The sequence below is a fragment of the Colossoma macropomum genome, unplaced genomic scaffold, assembly GCF_904425465.1.
Source record: "Colossoma macropomum unplaced genomic scaffold, Colossoma_macropomum, whole genome shotgun sequence".
In the NCBI taxonomy this organism is placed as follows: Eukaryota; Metazoa; Chordata; class Actinopteri; order Characiformes; family Serrasalmidae; genus Colossoma; species Colossoma macropomum.
In genome coordinates this window covers 1648244-1666302 of record NW_023494806.1, presented here as the reverse complement: position 1 = coordinate 1666302, position 18059 = coordinate 1648244, and the positions used below count along the sequence as shown (strand labels likewise).

Genomic DNA, 18059 nt, shown 5'->3' with positions numbered 1-18059 from the left:
GCAGGTATTATTTGGGTGGTGGGTCATTCTCAGCAGTAACACTGACGTGGTGGTGGTGGTGTGTTAGTGTGTGTTGCGCTGGTGCGAGTGGATCAGACACAGCAGTGCTGCTGGAGTTTTAAACACTGTGTCCACTCACTGTCCACTCTATTAGACACTCCTACCTTGTCAGTCCACCTTGTAGATGTAAAGTCAGAGACGATAGCTCATCTGCTGCTGCACAGTTTGTGTTGGTCATCCTCTAGTCCTTCATCAGTGGTCACAGGACGCTGCCCACAAGGACGCTGCGGTGTTTAAAAACTCCAGCAGCACTGCTGTGTCTGATCCACTCGCACCAGCACAACACACACTAACACACCACCACCACGTCAGTGTTACTGCAGTGCTGAGAATGATCCACCACCCAAATAGTACCTGCTCTGTGAGGGTCCATGGGGGTCCTGACCACTGAAGAACGGGGCAACAAATTATGCAGTGAAACTATATGGTCAGTGGAGCTAATAAAATGGACAGCGAGTGTAGATGCAAAATATGTATAACTTTGTATTTACTGTCTCTCTTTGTAATTTCGGGTCAGTTTTAGGGGTTAAAATGTAAGAGTCACATTCAAGCTTGAACCACAACAGAATTTATTTCTCTGATTTACTTGTTGTTTTTATAAGGAACATTTTGGTCTTATTTCATGGCCGTTGCCAAAGAGACTTTCTGTGCTGTTTACTTTTTCACTGGAGTACAATCTGAAACAGACCTTTTCCCTAAAACTGAGGCCCAATTACTGGGAACAGCGCGGACGTTAAGCTCCGCAGGGAGCCGGCATGTTGCTGCGAGTCAGACCCAGTTTGCGGGGTTTAACTGTACCTCCGAGACGCTGACTTCTCCATCACCGAGTCAGAACTGCAGAGACAAAAACCCAATCATTACCTTTTAAAATGAGATGTTTATGAGGGCTGTGTGCCTTTTGACGTCATTGGATGTTCTGAGCAGAGTGCCAGTGTCAATAAAGGCTCGTTCAGGGTCGAGTTTGAAAATGAAATAATGCTCCTTTGCAGGCAGAGACCCACAGGCACGAGGTCATGCAGTTATGTCTGATTTTCACCGGGGTGTTCTGTGAAATATCCGCTCCGTCCTGCAGTCGTCCTGCCCGCTTTACTGTGCCCCTAGTAAAAACCCACTCCTAATGAGGCTGGTCTGGTTCTGTGTGCCCACCTGACTTGGGGAAGTGATTTGGCTGGAAGTAATGCAGCGTTTAAAGGAGCGCCGGAGTCCTAGCAACCGCGGTCGACATGGCAATAAGGGACATGAACTCGGTGAACTAATGAAAATGAGCAAAACCGAGCGCTGTTCTTATTTCTCTCCACAGACCGAAACTATGTGCTAAAGGATCCAACAGCACGTCGTCCATCAACTCTGAGGTAAATTATCATCTAGATTAGAGACAGACGCTACTGAGCTTTACAGAGCAGACAACACAAGACAGGCCTACTTTACTCGTCTGTCTGACTGACTGTCTGTGTGTCTCTGTCTCTCTGTGTTTCTTTCCCTGTGTGTCTCTGTCTCTCTGTGTTTCTGTCTGTCTCTCTATCTGTCTGCTTGTCTTTGTCTGTCTTTCTGTGTGCCTTTCTGTCTCTGTATGTGTCTTTCTGTCTCTCTCTCTCTCTGTATGTGTCTTTCTGTCTCTCTCTCTCTGTGTGTCTTTCTGTCTCTTTCTGTCTCTGTCTCTCTGCCGGTGTATGTGGTTTTTCCTGTCTCTCTGTCTGTGTCTTTCTGTCTCTCTATCTGTCTGCTTGTCTTTATGTCTGTCTGTCTCTGTGTCTGTCTGTCTGTCTGTGTGCCTTTCTCTCTCTGTGTGTCTGTGTATGTTTTTTTCTGTCTCTCTCTCTCTCTCTGTATGTGTCTTTCTGTCTCTTTCTGTCTGTCTCTCTGCCGGTGTATGTGTTTTTTCCTGTCTCTCTGCCGGTGTATGTGTCTTTCTGTCTCTCTCTCTCTCTCTGTATGTGTCTCTCTGCCGGTGTATGTGTTTTTTCCTGTCTCTCTGTCTGTGTATGTGTCTTTCTGTCTCTCTCTCTGTGTATGTGTCTCTCTGTCTCTCTGCCGGTGTATGTGTTTTTCTGTCTCTCTGTCTGTCTTCATCTATCTGCATGTCTCTCTGTCTGAATGTGTGTCTTTCTGCCTATTTCTGTCTCTCTCTATCTGTGTCTATCTCTCTTTCTTACTCTGTCTGTATATCTATCTGTCTGTCGATATGTCTGTCTGTCTAGGTATCTATCTGTCTGTCTTTCTGGGTATCTAGATATCTGTCTCTCTTTGTATCTGTCTGCCTGTCCAGGTGTCTTTCTGCCTGTCACTCACTCACTCACTACTCACGCAGCGCAGTAGTTCCCAAAGTTAATGTATGCTGTGCTCTGACTGAGTGCGTCCTTTCACAGAAATTCTCTGCTTCCTGTCCAGTGCATTTCCTTTGTTGACCTATGATCCTAACCATAACTGTAGGAGTCCTTTTATAGGTTTATATATATATATATATAAAATATCATAAAGAGTGGAGGGAATATAAATATGCTTAGAGATGGACTAAAGCATGTCAGCATAGCTAAAACAGTAGCAGCAGCCGTATAGAAGCTTCATCCGCATGTTAGTCTGTGTGGATATCAGTGAGTCGGAACAGCGTAACCACATAATCAAGTCTATCAGAGATGCTGAACAAGCATGATGATTTCTGCATGCTGTTAGCGCCATGCTAATTAGTGTGCTTAAGCTTCCATTAGCTACATTAGCCTTTTAGCTCCAGTGCTGCAACTAAAGAAGCAAACATCAGACACCGGGACGTCTATGTAAATCTGACTGTGTTTTTTTTTGATGTTGTAATGTGTTCCAGGTTCCAGAGGGGGCGCCAAACTCAGGCGCTGATGGCAGTGAACTGCAGCTAGTGGCTGCAAATCACGCTGAGCCACAACTTGTTCCTGAAAAAGACAACAGCGTCAGTCTGCCTCACACAGGTACTGATATAACTGCATCTAATATTTTTATAAGTTTAAAGCTGCACTATGTAAGATGTTTGTTTTAGTATTATAGAGTTATAAAAACAGGCTAAAATATGGTCTTAGAGTCTTAAATTAGATTTTCAGCCTCAGATCATCTCAGAATCAACGTTATACTGAGCTCAACCCACGTTACTAAAGCTGTGTCCCAATTCAGGCGCTGCATCCTTCGAAGGACGTGGTCTATGAAGGCGTGTCCTTCGAAGGCTGTGTAGACCCGTGAAGGCTGAACCGAAATGAGACGGTCTGCTCTACGGCGGATTTCCTTGCTTATCGGTGCATCACGAAACGCCACTCCTGTCACGTTATTATTATTTATTAGAGCTGGAGACGTTTCACCGCCAACGCCTGCACGTGAGCATAAGTTGTGCTTCAGACCATATTTGGCTTTTTAAACATCTGTATCTTCAGCCAATCGACCCAATACTCACATTTAAAGTGTCTCCTCAGCCGCCGTTCGCTCCTCTGCTAATGCCGTCATGTTCTCGAATCCTCGCCGACACACAGTGAACCTCGGGATATGTTGGCTGGAGAAGGATCCACCCGTCGGATCCTTCGTTGCCATGGAAAAGAAGGACTCATTTCTCGGCCGCATATGAAGGAACCGTTGAAATGGGACAGCCTAGTCACACCACGGTGACATAGTCGGCCTTCAGATGCAGCCCCTGAATTGGGACACAGCTATAGTGTTCTTCTGCACGCTGCATGCAGTTACATGTTTCCACCAGAGAGGTCTCCAAATCCCCAAATCTTAGTGTACACTCTTAAAGTGCTGCTTCAGGGGTTCTTTATTAAAGACAGTGGTTCTATATAGAACCATGAAGACTCAAAAACAGTTTGCACTGTTAAGTGGTTCTTTGTGTGATGTTGCATCTCATGCTAGGCCAAATGGTTGCGTCTAATCAGAGCTGAACATGTCAGCCTAGTAAATTTTACAGTGTACAGTTGTGTGAGTTGTCGTTCTGCAGGTCAGCTGATGAAGCATGTCGCTGTCTGAGCTTTCGTCCCGTCATCAGAAGATTAGACTGTGATTCTTGTCTGTGTTATGTAAACAGTCTCTGAATTGGGGTCAGATTTGAGATTCACCTGATGCCCTGAAACGTTTCCTAAACAGTCGGAATGAAATCAGATCAGATCAAAATCTCTCTCTTTCTCCCTCCCCCACCCCCACCCCCCTCTCTCTGTCTGTCTCTCTCTCTCTCTCTCTCTCTCTCTCCTCTCTCTCTCTCTCTCTCTATCTATCTATCTCTCCTTTTTCTTTTTCCGACATCTCATTTTTCTTTTTTGTCTTTCCTTCCCTCGCTTTTTTCTTTTTTTCTCTTTCTCTTTGTTCCTTTCCCTTCTCTCATCCTCATTTTCCTCTATTACTTTTCCCTTGTTCTCTCCTTCTTCCTTGCCCCCTTTTTCTTGCTCTCTCTCTCTCTTCTATTTCTCTGCCGCTGACTTTATTTCTTTTTTCTGTCCCCCTTTCTTTCGCTTGTTCTCTCTTGCTTGCTCCCTTTCTCTCCTCCTCTTCTTCCTCTCCCTCTCTTTCTCTCCTTTTCTTATTCTCTCTCTCTCTCTCTCTCTCTCTCTCTCTCTCTCTCTCTCTCTCTCTCTCTCTCCCTCCCTTTCCCCCTTTTTCTTGTTCTTTTTTCTCTCTCTCTGCCACTGACTTTATTTCTTTTTTCTGTTCCCCTTTCTTTCTCTTGCTCTCTCTGTCTTGGTCCTTCTCTCTCTCTCTCTCTCTCTCTCTCTCTCTCTCTCTCTCTCTCTCTCTCTCTCTCTCTCTCTCTCTCTTCTCTCTCTCTTTCTCTCTCCCTCCACCCCACCTCTCTCTCCCTCTCTCTCTCTCCCTCTTTTTCTGTCTTTCTCCCTCCCCCACCCCTCCCTCTCTCTCTCTCCCCCCTCTCTCTCTCTCACCCACCCCCTCTCTCTCTCTATCTTCCCCTCTCCCCCTCTCTCTCTCTCTCTTCCCCTCTCCCCCTCTCTCTCTCTTCTCTCTCCCTCCTCTCTCTCTCTCTCTCTCTCTCTCTCCCCTCTCTCTCTCTCTCTCTCTCTACTCTCTCTCTTCACACCCTCTCTCTCTCTCTCTCTCTCTCTCTCTCTCTCTCTCTCTCTCTCTCTCTCTCTTCCCCTCTCCCCCTCTCTCTCTCTCTCTCTCCCCCTCTCTCTCTCTCTCTCTTTCTCTCTCTCTCTCTCCCTCTCTCTCCCTCTCTCTCCCTCTCTGTAATTGAAGGGTCTCTGCTTCGTTTCCAGTTGAGTTGTTAATGACTTTGTTTGTCCCTAAACTGAACCTATACGTTCGTGTTAATGAGTCTGTACTGATCGGGAACAGAAAACAACAAAGAACTACAGAAAATCTCCTTTTAAGGCTCTTATTAAAACCTCTATGGTTAAAATGAACAGCAGGTTTTGTCCCACGCTGGGAGCGGGCAGCAGTCGGCTCTGCTCCGCTGTGCAGACCACAGCAGGATGTGTGATTTCTTGATTATTGATAAACTGCTTGGAATAGTTGGACTGGCTCTTATGTAATCTATTATGAATAGAAACATTATGTTCTGTCCTCAACAATCCACTTTCTGTCATTCCAGCGTTTAGTGCTGGCGTTGTCGCAGCTATTTACGCAGAAACGGCTGTGTTGTCCTGGTTTTGGACCAAATTATGGAGAGCAGGACAAATTCACTTCTGCAGCGAGGCCGAGTCACACTTAACCCATAAACCCTCTACAGTTATTAGCGCTTTGCTGCACTGTTTAAATGTGATTGTGTAATAATGACTCGGTCCTGTAAATGTTTATATTCTGTGTGGACGGGTTTGAGTCTGCACTTCTGACTTTGTCACAGTTGAAGCTCTCGATGAGCTCTGTCAGATAATTTCAAATAAAATCAAATTTGTCAGATCTCACTCTGTAATTTCACTGACCGGAGGTTGTAGTAGCCAGGCTGTTTTTCTGAATGAGGGGGTGGTTGAGGCTTTGGAATTCATTTGTAAAGTCTAAAGTCCTCTAAACTTTCTCTGGCTGAGCACCAGCTTCACCTCACACTCACCCTGGACCGGCTGTTCAGCTGCTTAGGTTAAATGACGGCCAGAGTTGGGGTCAGCAAGGTTAGGTTGTGTGTTAGGTTATGTGTCATGGTCTGAGTCAGTGTTACTGTCAGCATAACAGTTAGCAGAGTCAGTGTTGCAGTCAGCAGAGTCAGAGTCAGTGTTGCAGTCAGCAGAGTCAGAGTCAGTGTTGCAGTCAGCAGAGTCAGAGTCAGTGTTGCAGTCAGCAGGGTTAGAGTCAGTGTTGCAGTCAGCAGGGTTAGAGTCAGTGTTGCAGTCAGCAGGGTTAGAGTCAGTGTTACAGTCAGCAGGGTCAGAGTCAGTGTTACAGTCAGCAGGGTCAGAGTCAGTGTTACAGTCAGCAGAGTCAGAGTCGGGGTTACACGGTCAGAGTATGGTCAGTTTTAGGGCCATAATCAGTGCTATGGTAAGTGTTATGGTCAGTGTTACCGTTGGTTAGAGTCGGTGTTATATGGTCAGAGTTTGGGAGCAGTTTTATGGTCGGTGTTGGGGCCAGAATCAGTGCTATGGTAAGTGTTACGGTCAGTGTTACAGTCAGCAGGGTCAGAGTGATATGGTCAGCAGAGTCAGAGTCAGTGTTACAGTCAGCAGAGTCAGAGTCGGTGTTATGGTCAGCTGATTCAGAGTCGGTGTTTGTCAGCAGGGTCAGAGTCTGTTATGAGGACAGAGTTTGGAAGCAGTGTTATGGTCAGTGTTAGGGCCAGAATCAGTGCTATGGTAAGTGTTACGGTCACTGTTACAGTCAGCAGGGTGAGAGTTGGTGTTACGGTCAGCAGGGTCAGAATTGGTGTTACGGTCAGCAGGGTCACAGTCGGTGTTACGGTCAGCAGGGTCAGAGTTGGTGTTACGGTCAGCAGGGTCACAGTCGGTGTTACAGTCAGCAGGGTCACAGTTGGTGTTACGGTCAGCAGGGTCACAGTCAGTGTTACAGTCAGTAGAGTCAGAGTCAGTGTTACGGTCAGTGTTACAGTCGGAAGGGTCAGAGTCTGTGTTACGGTCAGCTGGGTCACAGTCGGTGTTACAGTCAGCTGGGCCACAGTCGGTGTTACGGTCAGCAGAGTCAGAGTCTGTTACGGTCAGCTGGGTCACAGTCGGTGTTACGGTCAGCAGGGTCAGAGTCTGTGTTACGGTTAGCTGGGTCACAGTCGGTGTTACGGTCAGCAGGGTCAGAGTCTGTGTTACGGTCAGCTGGGTCACAGTCGGTGTTACAGTCAGCAGGGTCAGAGTCGGTGTTACGGTCAGCAGAGTCAGTGTTACGGTCAGCAGAGTCAGAGTCAGTGTTACGGTCAGTGTTACAGTCGGATGGGTCAGAGTCTGTGTTACGGTCAGCTGGGTCACAGTCGGTGTTACAGTCAGCAGGTTCAGAGTCGGTGTTGGGATCTATGCTAAGGTTAGGATTAGGGTGAGGGGGACCAGTATTGGGGTCAGTATTAAGGTCTATAACTACACCCAACTTACCACAATGGTCAGTACTTTTTATTATCAGTGTTATCAATTATTATTATTGTAATCATCATCAATAGTAGTTATTATAATGTGAACATATCGTGACAGTCTTTCTCTCTCTCTCTCTCTCTCTCTCTCTCTCTCTCTCTCTCTCTCTTGTGGGTCCAGGCTCAGTGAGCGGTGGGTGTGACATTTCCCAGAATGCCGAGCTGCAGTGTTCTGATGGACTGACCGAGTTGGAGTTGGGGACGGATGAGGTGTTTGTGATTTCCTCCGGGCCAAACGCAGCCGGACCGCCCTTCTCGCCTCACACAGTACGGCACACACGCCATCACGTTCAGTCAGAATCAGCAGATTTAATCAGTAATAAATTAATAAATAATTATTGTGTCTGATTTATTACGACTGTGTTTTCGAGCTCTCGCTCTGTGTTTGAGCGCTGCTGCTTCACCTGAACCACATCACAGCGTAGTTCATCGTACTCCTCTCACTGTGATCGCCGCTCGTCTCTTACGTTACATGGAGCACTTAATTAGATTCATGTTATTAAAATAGACGACTGATTTTTCGTTTAGGCATTTGACAGTTTGGCCCAGTGAGTAGTGAGTAGTGAAGGCTTGTTCCTGCAGCCGGTTCTCCTCTGGCTGTATGTTTGTGTCCGGCGCTCGAGTGTGGTATTAAAAACGTACCTAACTCTGTTTGTCCAGCTAAAGCTTTTGTAGAACAATCAGGAATCTGCATCTCATTCCTTATTTTATTGTTTTTTGGTTTGCGTATTTGAGTATTTCCTGTGCTTTCTGAGGATTTCACTCCTGTATTGTGTATTGAGTATTGTGTCTCCGGAGCTCTTTGGGCTTCGTTAAGCTTTTATCCTGGTTTAAAGCCTGATTAAGACGCGTCTAGACGAGGAGAACCGCTAAAGATCCTGAGTGGAGGATTATCAGACTCTTACTAAAGAGAAAACCCCTTCAACCCCTGTAAAGGGAGCATTTTAGGAATACTTGGTTTTTATAGACAACGATTACACACACACACACACACACACACACACAGACACACACACACACACACACACAGACACACACACACACACACACACACACACGCTTGCTTTCATACCTTATTAGGACATGGGATCATCTGTGTGTGTGTGTGTGTGTGTGTGTGTGTGTGTCTGTGTGTGTGTGTGTGTGTGTGTGTGTAATCACTGTCTATAAAAACCAAGTATTCCTAAAATGCTCCCTTTACAGGAGAAGCAAAAACAGTCTTAACTTTTTATTTAAGTTAATTTAAAGATGTTTTATTCCCACTGAGTGTGTTTACATGCACTCAATAATCCGATATTTGCAGAAAATCAGATTTTGTCCCGATCAACACATGCACTTTAGTAATCAGATAACGGGAAACTCCGGGTCTACATGAGTCAGACAGTAATCAGATTCAGACAGTAATCACCGCTCCAACAGGGTTTTGCTGCGTCTCGTGACATCCACCGTCTGATCTCGCGCATGCGCAGACTGAGAAATCCGAAAGAAATCAGAGTAAGAGTTTACATGCACTGAGAAATCTGATTACTGAGCTAAAATCCAGCCTCTTTATCAGATTTCTTAATCAGATTTCTAGATCGGAGTATGGTATTTACATGACCATTTGAATAATCGGATAAAAATAATAATAGACAAGTATTCCGCCAAGAAATGTAGTTCCTTTGTATGATGTGTGGTATCGTTGCCAAGCAACCACCCACTGAATGAAAATGTTCAGTTGCCCATCGCTGTTCACTACAGTCACTACAGTGTGTGAGTCTTATTTAGCACCAATCCAGCGGCGCCCTCTTCTCACGCTGGGGCTGAATCTCAAACGGCTCCCTGCTCCCTACATAGTGCACTAAATAGGAGTTTAAATACTGGATCCTGCAGCCCAACAGAGCAAAATACAGCTAAGAAACAGTCATTTGGGACTCAGACACATCCACACTCGATAAATGAGGCACTGTTTGACTGTAGAGGCTAGAATTTCTAAACCTTTATAGCTAGAACACTATTTAGGGAGTACAGAGCCGTTTGGGATTCAGTCTGGGTTTGACACGACTTCTGACTGAATCACGGACATTTGAAGTGTGTAAAACATTCAAGTGACATTTTTAGACTTTTATACTGCAGTTTTTCAGTTAATCAGACTGTAAGTACTGTGATTTTAATGATGGAGTTGTTTAGCATGTTTGCTATCTTTTAGCCTGTTAGCTAGCTGACCAGCCCAGTTCTAGTTAAGAACATAAGTTATCAGCCCCTCAGTTTAAACAAAAAATGGGTTCTTACTTCATCAGTACACTCGGTTCTCCATGTGAGCAGCATTAGAGTCAAAGATTATTCATTAACAGCAGAAGGGTTTTCCCTGACGTAGTGCAGTGATACAGAGTTCAGTTGCTGTGAGATGGTCAGAGGTGTGCGTATATCGTGGAACAGCTTCGAACGCGACTCAGCCAATCAGATTTTGGGACGGGAACTATCCATTTATATACATATATATATTGTATGTTGGTACATACAGATGCGTGTGTGTATATATATCTGGTATGTACCAACACAGTCTGGTATGTACAAACACAGTCGTGTGCAAAAGTTTGGGCACCCCTGGTCGAGTCCATTCCATGCTTTGGTTTTCTAAGTGAAAATAATTTAGCACGTCCTCTACAGAGAGCACACTTTTGATGCACAACTGTACTGTTTATTTGCTGAATATAGCATACTGGACAAATAAAACAAAAAAAACGTGGACTGTGCAAAAGTTATGGCACAGAAGTTATGCTAACATTTGTAAAATGCGTTCCCTCTGGAGGACGTGTTCACTCACTAACTCAAATCAACAAAACATGCCATCTGACTAGGGGCGTTAAAACTTTTGCACGACATCTCCTGCTTAACTGTGTAATTCAGCCCGTAATTAGTTGGAATGTTTGTCATCCTGCACTTATGCACCCCGTCACTGAACTGTACTATAAAAAGCCGTTAATAATGAATATGGATTTATTAGATTTGTACAGATATATTCATTTTAATCGTTATTTCTAGCCCCTGTACAAACTCTTCTGCAGCGTTATATAAAGCCGGCATGGCTGAGCGCGCTGGTGCCGACTGCGGCTGGGTTTCTGAATGAGTCCAGTGTGTCGTATTGACTGAGAACCTAATAAGCCACTTCATGGCGCAGATGTATTAGCGCGCTAGCTGGACGCCGTCCCGCTAATCCATTAAAATTGTACACGGTAATCTCTTTACTCACGTATCCCAGCACGTTCATGTTCTGGCTGCTGTGCCTCAGCCAAACACCCTTCCTTATTTATTTATTTATTTATTTATTTATTTCAGATATTCCTCCAATAATTTAGTTGAAAGCTTTTGAATCTGGGACTGTTTTTTTTTTACCCAATTTTCTCCCCAAATTCGTCTCCAGTTGGACTGTGTTTTTAATAATGATCTTCGCGTCACAGTTCATCACCTGATTTATGTAAAGAACAGAACTAATACATATGTTAACTTGCATGTTCACATAAACAAACAGCACGAAATGAAGAAGTTCTAATTAATGGTTTCTGCTGGGGTGACCAGCACATTGACCCCAGCGATCTAAAGGTCTAAACCACGAAGACATTAATAAAGAAGCTTAAAAAATCAGTTCTAGACTCTCTGCAAGTCGCTTTGTGCAAATCCAAGTCAAGTCTAGAGTCTCTGAGTCACGGAGGTGTGAGTCAGAGTTGAGCATCGAGTCTCTGAAGTGCGAGTCTGAGTCGAGTCTCTGAGGTGCGTGTCAGTCTCGAGTCTCTGATGTGCGGGTCTGAGTCCAGTCTTAAGTCTCTGAGGTGCGAGTCTGAGTCAAGTCTCTGAGGTGCGGGTCTGAGTCGAGTCTCGAGTCTCTGAGGTGCATGTCAGAGCCTTAAGTCTGAGGTGCATGTCAGAGTCTTGAGTCTCTGAGGTGCGTGTCAGAGTCTCTGAGGCGAGAGAGTCTCAAGTCTCTGAGGTGCGAGTCTGAGTCCAGTCTGGAGTCTCTGACGTGGAAGTCGAGTCCAGTCTCGAGTCTCTGAGGTGCGAGTCTGAGTCCAGTCTTGAGTCTCTGAGGTGCGAGTCTGAGTCCAGTCTTGAGTCTCTGAGGTGCGAGTCTGAGTCAAGTCTGAGGTGCGAGTCTGAGTCAAGTCTCTGAGGTGCGAGTCTGAGTCCAGTCTCGAGTCTCTGAGGTGCATGTCAGAGCCTCAAGTCTGAGGTGCATGTCAGAATCTCAAGTCTGAGGTGCGTGTCAGAGTCTCGAGTCTCTGAGGTGCGTGTCAGAGTCTCTGAGGTGAGAGAGTCTCAAGTCTCTGAGGTGCGAGTCAGAGTCGAGTGTCTGAGGTGAGAGAGTCTCAAGTCTCTGAGGTGCGAGTCTGAGTCGAGTCTCTGAGGTGAGAGAGTCTCAAGTCTCTGAGGTGCGAGTCTGAGTCTCAGTCTCTGAGGTGCGAGTCTGAGTCGAGTCTCTGAGGTGAGAGAGTCTCAAGTCTCTGAGGTGCGAGTCTGAGTCTCAGTCTCTGAGGTGCGAGTCTGAGTCTCAAGTCTCTGAGGTGCGAGTCTGAGTCTCAAGTCTCTGAGGTGCGAGTCTGAGTCTCAAGTCTCTGAGGTGAGAGTCTTAAGTCTCTGAGGTGGGAGAGTCTCAAGTCTCTGAGGTGCGAGTCTGAGTCGAGTCTCTGAGGTGAGGTCGAGTCTCTGAGGTGAGAGAGTCTCAGTCTCTGAGATGCGAGTCTGAGTCGAGTCTCTGAGGTGCGAGTCTGAGTCTCAAGTCTTTGAGGTGCGAGTCTGAGTCTCAAGTCTCTGAGGTGAGGGAGTCTCAGTCTCTGAGGTGCGAGTCTGAGTCTTAAGTCTCTGAGGTGAGAGTCTGAGTCGAGTCCCGAGTCTCTGACGTGCAAGTTGAGTCGAGTCTCGAGTCTTTGAGGTCTGAGTCAGAGTTGAGTCTTGATTCCCTGAGTTGAGTCTCTGAGGTGCGAGTCTGAGTCGAGTCTCTGAGGTGCGAGTCTGAGTCGAGTCTCTGAGGTGTGAGTCTCGAGTCCGTCGTGGATAATTTGTCTTCAGTCAGTCAAAAGAAAAAGAGGTCATTAAAGTTCTTATTGAGTGTGTAGATTTTCTCTGTGTACTTAAATATACTGGCTGTCTGTCTGAGTCGAATGATGATGCGGTGATTTTTGTTTGTTTGCACAGCAACGTGAAAGGTTTCTGCGACACAGTGACACGGGACCCGCCCAGCCCTCTGATTGGCCAACTCCGGACTCTTCAGCCCTGTCCACGTCCAGCAGAGGTGGGCATGTTGGATCGGTGGTCAGCGCGCGTCCTCGGGCCTGGAGCGTCCGAACCTTCCACGACTTCCTGCCGCCTCTCCCTCAACTGCACAAGAAATGGTGCAGCTGGAACTCAACCAGCCCCTTCACCAAACTGGTGGACAGTGTGAGTATAATATATCGCCCCCTACACTTCCTGTAGTGTATTACAGTCTGTCAGAATGACTGTGTGGATCATATGAACATTATAGAGGGTTTTTAAATGAAACAGTAGAAGCCATATCGCCCCCTACGCCTCCTATAGTGTATTACAGTCTGTCAGAATGACTGTGTGGATCATATGAACATTATAGAGCTTTTTAAATGAAACAGTAGAAGCCATATCGCCCCCTACACTTCCTGTAGTGTATTACAGTCTGTCAGAATGACTGTGTGGATCATATGAACATTATAGAGGCTTTTTAAATGAAACAGTAGAAGCCATATCGCCCCCTACACTTCCTGTAGTGTATTACAGTCTGTCAGAATGACTGTGTGGATCATATGAACATTATAGAGGCTTTTTAAATGAAACAGTAGAAGCCATATCGCCCCCTACGCCTCCTGTAGTGTATTACAGTCTGTCAGAATGACTGTGTGGATCATATGAACATTATAGAGGGTTTTTAAATGAAACAGTAGAAGCCATATCGCCCCCTACGCCTCCTATAGTGTATTACAGTCTGTCAGAATGACTGTGTGGATCATATGAATATTATAGAGCTTTTTAAATGAAACAGTAGAAGCCATATCGCCCCCTACACTTCCTGTAGTGTATTACAGTCTGTCAGAGTGACTCGTGTGTGAATCATATGAACATTATAGAGCTCTTTATGGCCTCTTGTACAAAAGAGGCCATATCGCCCTGTTTGCATTGAATATATATTCTGCATTCATTGTTCATATTCTGTATTAACTGATTAGAGTCTGCGCTTCTGACACTTTCCCATTTGTTTTGATATCAGGAATTAATATAAACATAACAAAAGTACAAAAGATGTTCAGTTCCTGCTGAGTGAAGCCCCCCAGTGCCAATTGGCTGAATTAAGCATGAACATACAATGATTTGGTTTTGGGTTGCCAGAGTGTGTATCAGTGCACGGTGGTGATAGCTACACTGTAAAAAAAAATATATATATATATATGCAGCTTGTAAAATTTGTAATATTAACAGAGGAATAATTTGTGTTTTGCATTTTTAGCTTTTTACTTACTTTAAGTCTAAAAGCTACATATTTTTAAAAGAAATAAAAGACATTTTTTTTTTAGTGCTAATTCATGTTGCTGGAGATTCGAGAGAAAATTTGGTGACACTAAATTTGTGTTATATTAAACATCCAGCAAAACATAAATGAAAAAATCTAAGATATAAATATGATAAAACACGGCTTTAAAATGCTGGTCAAGACGAACTAAAGATGTTGGTGTTGGATAAACGAGTGAACGGGCGACAGGCAGCTACAGACAGGTGGTCTAGCTTGGTAGCTTTTAGTTATACTGGGTTAGCTTTAGCTCGCTAAGCTTCTCTGACTCTGAAACTGTTCTGTGTGGGCGGGACCAGAGATGCAGCCTTGTGATTGGTCAGGAGAATGATTACAGAAGTGTCACCCAAGATTAGGACCTCCCAGTTTACATTGAGAGGAGAGAAATCTGGTGAAATATTATTGGTCATTTATTGGTCATTGGAACATTAATCAACATGAACTTAGTACGTTTACTTTTTGCCTGTAACAACAAGATTAACCTAATTAGAAAGAAAACACAGTTTTAGGTTTCCTGGATGTTTAAGGGGTTAAAGTGATTCACTCTTTCATCCTCAAGGGTTCTCCCAGCTCTCCGTCAGATGGTCGTGATGACGTGAGGACGAAGGTTTTATCCGATGGTCATCTCCAGCACCGAGGCACCAGCTGTAAGTCCGAATCGTCCATGAGCACGGCCTCCTACCCGCTGTCGCATTCGGCCCACAGACAGCGCCGCCTCAACTCTACCAGCAACCTGCGCCGTGCCCGCTTTAACGCCCCCTGCTTCGGCCTGCTCTCCGCATCCCCCGAGTCCTCCAAACCACAAGGGGGTGCTAACGGGAGCGCTGCCGCATCTCACCAGCTTCCAGACCCCGGTGGCGCCCCCTCTGGCCAACAGCAGCAGCAGAAGCTGGGAGAAACAGCAGGAGGTAAGAGCCACGTCGCGTTTGGTGTCCAGAATCTGCTTATGTAGATTTAGCCCTGGAGCTATAAAGCTAATGTAGCTAAGAAGTAATGGAAACTTATATCCCACCAATTAGCATAGTGCTAACTGCATACTGCTAAATGATCTTAAAGCTGATAAGTAAACTCAAATGCATAGTTTTGAGTAGCCTGTTCTCATAATAGTCGTGTGGAAAATAAGAGGCAAACTTGGTTTTTTGACCAAGATTAAAGGAATAGTTCGGTGATCAATCTGATTTACCAAACTTAGCACAGATCACACTTAAAAATTATGGCTCTTCAAGGGTTCTTTAGTAAAGAAAATGGTTCTAAATAGAACCATGAACACTCAAAGAAACCTTTGCATGATTACAGCGTTCTCAGCATTGTGAAAGCATTCTTCACATTGATGGAGAATGTGCTGTAGATGGTTTTATATAGAACCTTTTTGAAAAAGGGTTCTGTATAGCACCGAAAAGGGTTCTTCTGTTGTTACAATGTCCGGTTTGTTACAGTAGAACAACCCTTTTTGATGTTCTACAGAGACACACTTCGGCACTATTTAATTACTGTTTTTTAATTTTTTTTTAAATTTAACACCTTTTTGGGGGAAAAACAGCACAAATTATGGCACATTTAATATTTGCCCAATACAGTATGATCCTGTAAAATAACAGACCAGTATTTTACTGTAACAATACTGTAAATTTACAGCAATTTTTACAGTGTAATGTGACCGAAGTTTGAACACCCCTGGTCAAACTACATTTTTGTACAGTAAATCAACAGTTTTGTTGATTTTCTAAGTGTGAATAAGTAAACACGTCCTCTGCAGAGAGCAAACTTTTGCATACAACTGTATATACTCACAAATAAGGTCCTTCCTTCCTGCTGCTGTTAGGCCGCACAACCAGCACTGCTGGTTTATCTTTAGTATTATGTATATTGTTTATACACTTATAAGTAACAAACTGTAACCTTGTTAAGTAATTTATAAGGTAATAATAATAATTAAGGTTGTTTACTTCTTTGCTTGAGTGCTCTGCTCTCCCTTTGCTGCTGCTGCACTGTGAATTTCCTGTGCGACTAATAAAGGATTGTCTTATCTTGTCCTAATCATGCCCAAATCATTACACACAAACCTCTACCACTGTGGTGTTGTTCAGTATCTGTAGTACACTTGATTGTCATTTTTGGCACTATATGACACACTTCTGTCTACAACCCCATTTCCAAAAGATTTGTTCGCTTCAAAGATGTGCAGGTCACCCATGCCATGTGCACTAATGCCCCCCTATACCATCATGAATACTGGCTTTTGAACTGTGCACTGATAACAAGCTGAGTGGTCTTTAGCCTGGAGGACACAGTGTCCATGATTTCCAAAAAGAATTTCAAATGTTGGTCAGTAGGACCACAGAACACTTTTCCGCTTCCCTCAGTCCATTTTAAATGAGCTCAGGCCCAGAGAAGGTGGCAGTGTTTCTGGATCCTGTTTATACTTGGTTTCTTCTTTGAGTTTTAACTTGCATTTGTGGATGCAGTGATGAACTGTTTTCACAGACAGTGGTTTTCAGAAGTGTTTCTGAGCCCATGCAGTGATTTCCACTACAGAATCATGTCTGTTTTTAATGCAGTGCTGTCTGAGGGCCCAAAGATCACGGCCCGCAAATACTGGTTTTTGGCCTTGTCCCTTACATACAGAGATTTCTCCAGATTCCAGAGTCCTTTAATGACATTATGTACCGTAGATGATGGAAGCAAAAGTTCTTTGCTATTTTACGTTGTTAAACGTTATTCTTGAATTGTTGCACTATTTGATGGTGCAGTCTTTCACAGAGTGGTGAACCCCTCCTCATCTTTACTTCTGAGAGGCTCTTTTATACCCAATCATGTTACTGACCCGTTGCCAATCAAGCATCACACAACTTTACCAGTCTTTTGTTCCCCCGTCCCAACTTCTTTGGAACGTGTTGTTGGCATCAATTTCAAAACAGGCAAATATTTTTCAAAAAACAATAAAATTTCTCAGTTTCAACATTTCATATGTTGTCTTTGTATTATTTTAAATTGAATATAGGTTTAAATGATTTGCACATCATTGCATTTTGTTTTTATTTACACTTTTCACAGCATCCCTACTTTTTTGGAAAAAAAAAGTTGTATAAACATCATTAAAACAGAAGCGGCCGTCTCGTAGCCTGAATTTACTCCACGCTTTTGTCCTCTTTCACAGACAGCAGTATGTCATACAGTGTCAGAAGTCACCCTTCCGAGAATGATCATGTGTCAGTGCCAGTGTTTGCCATCTCCGAGGAGGATGACCGGCAGCCCCTGGTGTTAGCGGAGGACTTAGCGCGGCCATCCATGGTGAACGGGCGGGGCTACGAAAGTCCCAAAAGGCCGTTCGGCTCTGCCCACTCTGCCACGCCCCTGACGATGGAGGAGTCGAAGCTGGCCGTTTTGAAAAACAGCAATATTCAGCTTCCCTCCCTCAGCCAGGCGACCGTCCAGTGCAGCTTGATGGGGAAGGACATGTGACCAAGACGGTGATATATGAAGTGACTTAAAGCACACGCTTGGGCCTCTATAGGTAATTTTGATGGGGAGGCGGGAAAAACGATGCACATTGATTTCCATCAGTAGAGCACTGCAAAGTACCTTGGAGAGTGAAATCATCTTAAAGATGAAATTCCACCAACTTTTCAAAATTCCTCCATAACTCAGTGTGTGAGATAAACAGAGAGATTCAGAGAGGTTTGGTGTGAAATGGTTCAGATGTCTTTACAGTGGTGGTGATAGGAACCAGGGGTCGCCATGACTACAACACAAATATAGACATTTTATTTACTATCCAGAACCACCAGTGAACCTACACGAGTCTTCTGAGTTTATATGGAATGTTGATGATGGAAAATAGTGGAAAATCTGGAATAATAAGTTTTCTTTGGGGACTATTTTGCCTCACAGCGCCCTGCATGTATCCCTCCACCATGAATGGAGTTTAAGTTC

The 18059-nt window shown here is 44.6% G+C and overlaps 1 protein-coding gene across 1 annotated transcript in view; it reads left to right on the top strand.

The window, feature by feature from the left end:
- si:dkey-112e17.1 overlaps positions 1-17821 on the top strand; it is a 56534-nt gene extending 38713 nt beyond the window's left edge. The window contains exons 3-8 of the mRNA XM_036598625.1: positions 1361-1412; positions 2876-2996; positions 7701-7846; positions 12749-12991; positions 14686-15034; positions 17284-17821. Coding sequence (XP_036454518.1) covers positions 1361-1412; positions 2876-2996; positions 7701-7846; positions 12749-12991; positions 14686-15034; positions 17284-17588 — 1216 coding nt within the window. The 3' untranslated portion in view covers positions 17589-17821. The remainder of the gene's footprint in view (positions 1-1360; positions 1413-2875; positions 2997-7700; positions 7847-12748; positions 12992-14685; positions 15035-17283) is intronic.
- Positions 17822-18059: the final 238 nt, after the last annotated feature.